Below are 10,192 nucleotides of genomic sequence, written 5' to 3'. Positions count from 1 at the left end.
TTCTTTCTTTCTTTCTTTCTTTCTTTCTTTCTTTCTTTCTTTCTTTCATTCTCTCTCTCTCTCTCTCTCTTCTCTTCCTTTTTCTTTCCCAGTTCAGATAAAGGTATTATTCAGCCACATAAAGGTATTATTCAGACATTTCCCCTCTTTTCTCTACCCCTATTGACAGTCTTAGAACAACATTCATTTACTACTCCATTTTCCAAAAAGTGGCAATTTGATTCATTCTCTTTCTTCCTTTTTCCCTTTCTAGGCTGATATAGGATGTAATTCCCAGTGATGAGCTTTGTGCTATGTTCTTTCTTTGATTTTTCTATAACTTTCATACAAAATGGAGTTTTTGGAAGACAAAGGACTTTTCTCCTTATGTGTGTCTCTACTAGTACATTTGCAGGTCTTTCCCTTACATTATTTCTTTTAAAATTTTTTTGTCTTTTGGAAGAGCTTTCTTCTAAGCAGCCTTAAATCAGAAATATGTATTCACTAAGGAGGCAGCATGGGGTGATAGAAGGCCCTCTATATTTTATGTTTTGGGATTCAGTCCTACTCTACACCTTTTCATTCACCACTTGCCCATCCTAATGCAAGTAAATCCTATCTTTGGACCTTTGCCTGCCTATTCACTTGTCCTTCACACCAGATACCCCTGGAGTCTATGTATTCCATTCCTTGGGGTGGTAAGTGGTTCTGAGAACTATCACACCTGCTCAGAGACATGGGTTCTCAAAAGTTGTTTTTGCTATGAATGAAATCTATTGTGTGTCCCCTTCACACACCCCGTGCCTGCAGAAATATGTCATGAAACCCCAGGAGTAATCTGCTTTTATAGGTAGTATTGACTTCTTTTCCTTATTCCGGATCCATGCTGTATCCGCAATACTATTTCCCTTTTCTTCTAAGGCAAGACAAGTCTTACCCTTGAGAAAAGTTTCTTGTTTTTTTTTTTCTTTTGACTCAGCAATGAGGTTAAGTGACTTGCTCGGGGTCACACAGCTAGTAAGTGTCATGTGTCTGAAGTTAGATTTGAACTCAGGTCCTCCTGAATCCAGGGCTGATACTCTATCCACTGTGCCACTAACTGCCCCCTCTAGAACAGTTTCTTTTAGAGAAACTAAAAAATCAATAATCCTTTTTGCCTCATGTGGGAGTTTATATCTGGATCCTACACTTTCCGTCTACCCCCTCTTCCCACCCAAGCAACTTTCCTCTGTACTTTCTCATGTCCCCAGTTATTGATTTCCTTATAAGGGATGTGATTTTTAGTCTAATGTACAGTAATTCAATTCTTCCTCTTTTCTTCCTCCTCATTCTTTTGACCCCCTAAGATCTTTTGTCCCTTAGAGTCTTTTCCCCTGTAAATGGTTTCTTTTTGTAATTTCACTGACCTTTGATGATGTGTTTGGTTTTTTAAAATTTTGGTCTTTGTACTGGAATCATTACAGAACTGATTTCATTGCTTTGCTTTTCCCCCCTTCCAACAATACTTATTTACCTTTCTTGTGTTTATTTTGATTTATATAATGAGTTTCAAATTTCTTACTTATCTCTGGTTTCTTTGGAGGGAAATGTTGAAACTATTTTTCTGTTGAAAGTCTACCATTTTAAAATATTTTCATCAATTTCATTAAATATTTCCCAATTACATGTAAAATTTTAGCAACCATTTTTTAAAAATTTTGAGTTCCAAATTTTCTCCCTCCCTCCCATCTCACTCCCCTCCTTGAGAAGGTAAGCAAATTAATTTTGTCTTTTCCCCCCCCACTCATGGTTAAACTGTTTTGTAGAATGTTATTTGGTAGTGCAAATTAATCTTTTCTTTTTAGAACATCCCATCCCAATTATCTCCTTGATTTCCCATAAATAAAGAGCTATCTTGCAAGATTTATACTGATTTTCTAAAATCTAGCAGATTCTCTTCTGGTTACCTGAAAGGTATATTGATTGATATTTATATTTAGAAATTTTGTTACCGTATTTCTTTGTGAGTTAAATTTTGGTTTTTTTGTGTGTCTCATGGATTGTAGTTAGTTGAATTTTAGTTTTCCTTCTATTCCAAATACTTCTCGATGATTTATTTTTTGCCAGAGTGGTGAATCTTATTCTTGGAAGTATTCTGAAGCCTCTTTTTTCATCATGTTTTGTTGGGAAACCAATGATCTTTGAATTCTCTCTGTGAATTTTGTCATCAAAGTCAATAGCTCTAACTTTAAAAAAAAGTCATGTGTTCTTTAAAGCTGTATTCTTTTTAATTTTTTCTACCCGTTCTTTTTAAAAATTTATTTTTAGTTTTCAATATTCACTTCAACAAGATTTTGAAGTCCAAATTTTCTCCCCATCTCGTCCCTCCCCCTACCTGCCAGTTTTTTTACTTCTGCATTTTTGAGCTCCAAATCTTCTATTCCTCTTTTCTACTTTATTTGAAATTATCTTTGTCATACTTTTAAAAATGCCCACATTCTTGATTTTTTAAAAAAATTCTTTGAAAGTTCTGATTTTGACCCTAATTTCCATCCTTGTTTCTTTTAGTTTTTAAAGTTTATCTTTTGAACCATTCTGGAGGTTGGTTCCCCGCTCCCTACCCCAGTTATTCCATTATCATCTTTGTGGGTCTTCTATAATGTATTGCCCTGATTGGGGATTTTCAAATTGTCTTCCTTCTTTCTATAGCATTTATTTGTTGTATTGTGTCCTTTTTCAGATTACCTGGATTGTCCCTCTATTCTCTTGTTTGTCAATGACGCTTTTTTTCCATATCCTTTATTTTTATATTTGTTATTATCCCTTTATTCTATTTGGCATTTTATTTGCTTTTTTGAAGTAAGAGAGAGGAATTGGGTTTAGATGTGTCCTTTCACTCAGCTGTATTGCCTGAAATAAATTGTCTAATTTTATTTTTCATTTTTTATTTTCTTTATTTTATTGGTTGACTTTTTAGTTGCTTGGGAGTTCAGCTCTCTTGAGGTTGGACTTTAACCCAACCTCTTTTTCTACCTTCTTGTTAGGTAGTATTTCTCTTGTGTTCTGGAGTGTTGGATGAAGCTTGTCTCTCATCCATGGTTACATTCTTTCTACATTCCAGATGACTAAAGGTAGGTAAAATTAATCGCATCCTCTATTAAGGAGTAGTGTGGTGCTCTTGTATCACTGCTGAGGGAGTCTCCAAGAGGTAATGAGTGTCTACCATTGCTGGGCTTACACTCAAACTGTCATTTGACTTTATTTCTGGAAGACTTTTCTCTTCTGTTCATTACTATGTTAGATGAAGTTTCACACTTGCAGGACTCTGCCATTCATAGATTCCACTTTCTATTGTTCAGAGTACTAGAGCTGGGTGAGTTCAATGACTTTCCTTTCATAGTGTGTGAGAGAGAGAGAGAGAGAGAGATGTTTGTTTAAGTCACCGAGGAGAGGAGACTCTGAGAGGCAATGATATATGCCATGGCAACCATTTAGAGTGGATCTGGTGAAGCAGACAAGGAGCAGTGGGCACTGAGCTAAACTAGATATGATGGGCCAGTAGTACAGACTTGTGGTTTCTCATTCCCCTCTCAACCCAAATAGGAATATTACAGTCATGCAAAGATAGCCAGTACAAAGGCATAGAATTTGATGATGGAGTGCCATGATGAGTTCAGTAAAGTGAAAGAAGATTGGACAGATCTTTTGGAGAAAATGTTTCCTTTCTTCTCTTCTTACTATTTTCATTACTTTATTCAATACATTTCTTGCTAGTTTGGGGTGATTGGGGTTAGAACCAGGCTTAGATACAACCTCTCTGTCTCTCTCTGTCTTTGTCTCTGTGTCTGTCTCTCTGTTTCTGTGTCTGTCTCTCTCTGTCTCTGTCTCTCTGTCTCTCTCACCCTTCCTTAACAGATTGGTTATGGGAAGGTGCTATTGGATTTAGTTCCTAGTTGACGGATTAGACTGAAGATAATTTGACTTGTGTGACTTTTCTGTCTATCCCTTCTTAGGTGATAATTCATTGGCCATGTCTACACCAGTTAGTGACTATATAGAATGAATGTATCTGTTTTTTGTTTCCCTCAAATAGTCATGGTGTGTTGCCCATTATTTTACAGATTTTCAAGGAATCACAGGGAAAGGAACAAACACCATCAAACAAAGAATAAGATTCCAGAAAAAACAGAAGGAAAATGGTGGGATATCCCTACATCCTATGCCAGAGATCCCCAGAAAAGGCTTTATAATATCCTTGCTCTATATGTAAAGAGATATAGCTAGGTCACAATTACTGTGAATAATGAATTCCCCTGAAGTAGTCACATTATTTGCATTCTCTCTGCCTATTTCTATTAAACTGGAACCAACATATCTCTTGGTAAATAAAATAGCTCACATTTACATAGATCTGCAAGATTTATGAAACAGTTTTATCATCACAGCTCTGTGATGTTGGTAATAAGCATTAGAGTTTTATTTCCATTTTTCAGATGAGGAAACGGAGACTTACAAAAGCTAGCTAATGTACTCAGGTACACATGGTAAGTATCTGAGGCAGAATTCAATCTTTTGAATCTACATTTGGTACTCCTAGAGAAGGAAATGACAAAATACTTCAGTACTTTGGTCAAGAAAACTCAAAATTAGATCATGATGAGTTGGACATGATTGAAATGACTGATCATACACACACACACATGCACACACACAGTCACACACATGTATACACACATGCACACACACAAAATCACACACACATGCACACACACATGTGCACACACACACACACACAAAGAGACTCTCAGTGGGAAGGAAAAGGTGGGTATGTGTGTGAAGTAGATCAATTGGGAAAAGGTGGTTCTACCTTAAGGAGGTATGATTAGAGCAGAATCTTGAAGGAAGCTACGGAAGCCAAGAGTAATATGAACAGTCAAAATATTCCAGTCATGAGAAGACAGTCATTACAAAGGCATAGAGTTTGAAGATGAGTGCTAGTTCAGTAAAGATTGGACAAGAAGAAGATTGAACAGATAGGAGGAGGCCAGGATATGAAGAACTTTAGATGTTAAATAAAGGACTTCATATTGAACCTGATGGTATTAGGGAAGCACTGGAGTTTGTTGAGCAAGGTAGTGATATGACAAATGTAAGACATCTTATATAAGAGAAGTATAAAACACAATGAAGCCTTGTTGGAAAGAATCCATTAAGAGATAGCATGGTATAATGAAAAGAGCACAAACTTTAGAGTCAGAAGATCTCGGTTCAAGTCCTGTCTCTTATGCTTATTGCCTTTGTTATATAGGCAAGAAACTTAACTTCAGTAGACTTCTGTTTCCTTATCTGTACAATTAGGTGACTTGGACTATATGGTCTCTGAGGTGTCTTCCAACTCTAAATCTACGATTCTATGATTTTGTTGGTATGAGTTCTCCTTTCACTGATTCAGATTGCAGCTCTCCTCAACCTCAGTGGATGGTTGCATAAGTTTCAGTGGTCCCACATTTAGTTGCTAGCCAGGTGGTTGGTTAGCCTCTCAGTGACTAGCCATTGCTGAGTCAGCTAACTGAAATAGCCTGTCAGTAGGCCTATATGCAAAGCATGTGGCAGACATTATGTTCCACTGCCACAGGCTTTGACAGCTCCACATTACCTCAATCCCATAATGAGATCTTTGAATGAACAAATGACTGGGGGATTAAGGATGATGTAAGAATAGTAGGATGTAGAAGGGAAGAATGAGGGTGGTGGGCATGCAAAACAGAGCTGAGGAGTAGTTGTTGGAACTTGGAGATTATGATACAAGAAGCAAGGAAGACCACTGGGTAGAGTGTAGGAGTGGTGGAACTCAAGATCCAGGGCTCTGAGAGGAGGAACCTTATCTAGGAGGAGACCAAGGCAAGTGAGAAAGAATCAAATAGCCACAGGAATGAGGAATGAGCTAAATGAGAAGGCAAGGAAACAAAAATGGTGAAGGTTAGACAGCTAGTGAGAACAAATGCTCATCTTTAGGCTCTTTTCCAGCTTTATTAACAGAGATATTACAGAGGGGGAAAGAAGCTTAATATTTTGGATTGAAGTCTATAGCCCCTGGATGGCCTGTTTTTCCTTTACTCACCCTGAAGATCTCTCTTCTATGGAGAGGATCAATGAGACAGCTGTAAGTGAATTTGTCTTTCTTGGCTTCTCAGCCCTGGCTAGATTTCAGAGGCTGTTGTTTGTGTTGTTCCTCCTCCTTTACTTGTTCACACTAGGCACCAATGCTGTGATCCTGTCCACCATCCTGCTGGAGCGAGCCCTCCATACTCCCATGTATTTCTTCCTTGGAATACTATCTTGTTTTGAGACCAGCTATACTTTTGTCATTGTGCCCAAGATGCTGGTAGATCTTTTGTCCCAGAAGAAGACCATTCCCTTTTTGGGCTGTGTTGTCCAGATGCTTACCTTCCTCTTTCTTGGCTGTTCTCACTCCTTCCTGCTGGCAGCCATGGGCTATGACCGCTATGTGGCCATCTGCAACCCCCTGCGCTACACAGTGTTGATGAGTCCTGGGACGTGCCGGGGACTAGTAGCTGCAGCCTGTGCCTGTGGATTCACTGTTGCTTTGATCATCACCACTCTTGTGTTTCACTTGCCCTTCCGCTCCTCCAACCAGCTCCATCACTTCTTCTGTGACATCTCCCCTGTTCTTAAGCTGGCCTCCCACCATACCAGTCTCAGTCAGATGATCATCTTCATGCTTAGCGTCTTGGTCCTAGTCATTCCTCTGCTGTTAATCCTGGTCTCCTATATCCGTATCATCTCTGCCATCCTAAAGATCCCCTCCACTGTGGGCAGGTACAAAGCCTTCTCCACTTGTGCCTCTCATCTTATTGTTGTTACTGTCCACTATGGCTGTGCCTCCTTCATCTATCTGAGGCCTAAGACCAACTATACCTCCAGCCAAGATGCTCTGATATCTGTGTCCTATACCATTCTAACCCCATTATTCAATCCCATGATTTACAGTTTGAGAAACAAGGAGTTCAAAGCAGCTCTTTGGCGAGCAATTGGCCAAAACTTGTGTCTTAAAATTGCAGGGACCACACCCCTTCCTTAATTGTCTTGCCGGTCCTATCATTGGAAGACCAGTCATCAAAGAAAGCAAGTTGAATCCATTGGACTGTCTTAATGAACCATTGCTAGATGAATGAAAAGAAGATACTTTGAGCAATAGACTTTTTTTTAGATGTGAGGATGAAATCAATTTAGAGATGAATTTTGTCCTTTAGAAAAATAAAATGAACTAACCATAACACTAATTTCTTCATCTCCCTCCTTTAGTTTAGCATTGTAGAATCTCAGTTCCTACTCTTTTATAGCTCATACTCAACAATTTCGTTGGGGCAGAAGTTGGGAATTTCTGCCCTTGCGGTAATGGTTCCCATATCCCTTCCTACTCTATGCTTCCCTAGAGCCCAGGGTTCTATCCAGTATCCATAGATTTGGAGATTGTTACACGAAGAGCTGGAAGGGATACTTAGAGGTATTGTAGTCAAATGCTCTCAATTTGCAGATGAGAAAACCAAGGCCTTAGACAGGTGAAGAAACTTACCTTAAGTCACAAAACTGGTTAATAGACAATTTAGGAATCCAATTCAGGTCTCCTGATTCCTAGCCCAGTTCTCATTCATTTATATCAACCTAATTCTCCTTATCCTACCACCTCCAGGTTGTGGGCTTGTCTGGAGAAGTCAGTTTGGAGTGTGGATCCAAGACTGGGCTCAATTACCTAGTTTATTCTGAATCAGTTGGGACCATTTCATGGGACTGGAATTATTTTGATAATTTCCTAGTGTAGACTAGCCTTTAATGACATTTTGGTAATAAATTCCCTTTCCTTCATGATGAATACCAATACTCTACATTTACATAAAGTTTTACATTTAAAATTGTTTATTTTATTTTTAATTAAATAAGCACTTCCATAACATAGTATAATAAAATAAGATGATAACATAATATAATAAAATAAGATAGTATAATAAAATAACATGAAAACACAAATCTATTATGTACAACTTGCTATTCCTTTTAAAGATACAATAAAGTTGTCATGTAAATTTCTTTGTTCCCCTTTTTCCCTCTCCCCCCACAAGAGATGGCTACCATCAGATACAAATAAGTGTCTAAATACATATATGCATATATATGTAAAATCATCCTATATATACTTCTATTTATCATTTCTTTCTCTGGATGCAGATAACTTCTTCCTTCATACGTTCTTTGTAGTTAATTTGGGTATCTATAATAGTCAAAATGATTTATTCACTCCAAGTTCTTAACACAATATTGCTGTTACTGTATACAATGTTCTGTTGGTTCTGCTCATTTCACTCTTCATGCAAATCTATATTTAAAAAAATATTTTTGGCATTCTCTCTCCCTCTTCCAACATGGCAGCTTCAGCTAAATAAGAAGGAGAAGAGCCTGTCTTGACAGACTTCCTTGCTCAGGATGGTGGCACTAGTGGTGGAGGAAGCACCTTTATGTCCAAACCCATCAGCTGGGCTCATGAAACTGACAACCTGGAAGGAGATGTTTCTACCACTTGACATAGTAATAATGAAGACATGTATAGGGCACCTCCAATTGACTGTTCCATTCTGCCCACTGCTCCATGGGCTGCTTAGGAACCCAATATTGACCAGAGCCATCTTTTCAAATCACCACCCTACACTGCATTTCTAGGGAACCTGTCCTATGATGTGACAGAGAATTCCATCAAGGAGTTCTTTAGCGGACTGAGTATCAGTGTAGTACATTTGCCACAGGAACACAGCAATCCAGAAAGGTTGAAAAGTTTTGGTTATGCTGAGTTTGAGGACTTGGACTCACTGCTCAGTGTTTTGAGCCTGAATGAAGAGTCTATAGGCAACAGAAGAATATGAGTGGCTGCTGCTGATCAAACACAGGATGAATAGTGGTATGATTATTCTTTTGGTCATGATTGGGATTGAAATCAGGATTCTGACAAAGCTGATCCAGATTGGAGGGCTTGCCCTGCCACAGACAGCTTTGATGACTACCCCCCTTGAAGGGTTGATGATAGCTTTGGAGACAAATATCATGATCATTATGATTCATACCATGATGGTCCATGATGGGACATAAACCAATATGGAGGCAGGGATAGATATGATGACAAGGGCAGCAAAGACTATAATATAGGCTTTGATTCTAGGATAGGCAGTGGAAGAAGAGCATTTGGTAGTGGGTACCAGTAAGATATTGATTACAGAGGAGGAGATGATCACTATGAAGACAGATATGATAGATGAGATGTTAAGTCATGGAACTCAAGAGATGATTATAGCTGGGATGATTTTGGGCATGAAGATAGAGGTTCCCCCATTCCCCTCCCAAAGATCCAAATGGAATCTGAAGCCCTGGAGGACATCCAAGGATGAAGATTCATCAGCTAGCACCTCATAGTCTAGCTGAGTTGCCTCCATCTTTGGAGGAGCAAATCCAGTGGATACAGCTTCTAGGGAATGATTACAAAAGAAGGGAAACTACAGCATCAGCTGGAGGAACTGAAACTAGAAAGAAGCCCTGGCAGAGACATTGAAATTGGCAAAGTGAGGAAACTCAGCACTGGTCAAAGACAGGAAGTGAGTCTTCACAGACTGGGAATATAGTTCCATCTGGAAGAAACACATGAAGGAGGGAGAGTAAGAAATCCATAGAAAATGAAACATTCAACAAGAAAGAGAAGTTTCAGTCTCCTACTTCTAAGCCTTCTAAATAGATCAGCTTCCCTTAAAGGTGATGCCTCTGCCCCCACCAAAGGAAAGTGCTTGGGTAAAATAAAGGTCCAACCTTCCTGCTTAATCTCAGCACTCAGGCTCTTCAGAGCAGCGGTCTCCCACAAGTGGTAAAGTAATATCCCAGAAGTCCTGGGAAGGACCAGCTACTATTTCAAGGAACGATTAGAACAAAGTGGATGCGGTGAGCGTGCTGAAAGGCCAAAGTGGGGCCTCCAACTACGGTCCAATGGATTTGAGAAAGCAAAGACCATTGGAGGGAATCAAATAGGAAAGATGGCAGAAAAAAAATCCAGACTCAAGACCTGCATGTGAGCCAAAGAAACCTGAAGAAAATCTGGCCTCTAAATTAAATTGTGCAAGCAAGTACACAGCTCTCTGTTGATGAAAATGAAAATGAGGGCAAAGACTACACCAAATAA

At 38.9% G+C, this 10,192-nt stretch overlaps 1 protein-coding gene and 1 pseudogene across 1 annotated transcript; both read left to right on the top strand.

The window, feature by feature from the left end:
* The first annotated feature begins 6,097 nt into the window (after positions 1 to 6,097).
* Positions 6,098 to 7,060, top strand: LOC114049431 (olfactory receptor 10K1-like). The gene has a single exon (XM_027870691.1). It carries the CDS (start codon positions 6,098 to 6,100, stop codon positions 7,058 to 7,060), a length of 963 nt encoding a protein of 320 aa, XP_027726492.1.
* Positions 7,061 to 8,399: 1,339 nt separating this feature from the next.
* Positions 8,400 to 10,192, top strand: LOC114049543 (annotated as a pseudogene).

Source organism: Vombatus ursinus, unplaced genomic scaffold (assembly GCF_900497805.2).
Source record: "Vombatus ursinus unplaced genomic scaffold, bare-nosed wombat genome assembly UNPS02014798.1, whole genome shotgun sequence".
In the NCBI taxonomy this organism is placed as follows: Eukaryota; Metazoa; Chordata; class Mammalia; order Diprotodontia; family Vombatidae; genus Vombatus; species Vombatus ursinus.
Note: the sequence above shows the minus strand (reverse complement) of the source record. Positions and strands in the feature narration are given on the sequence as shown.

Coding starts and splice junctions, on each gene's coding strand:
- LOC114049431 (XM_027870691.1), top strand. CDS start 6,098: ATGGAGAGGATCAATGAGACAGCTGTAAGTGAATTTGTCTTTCTTGGC.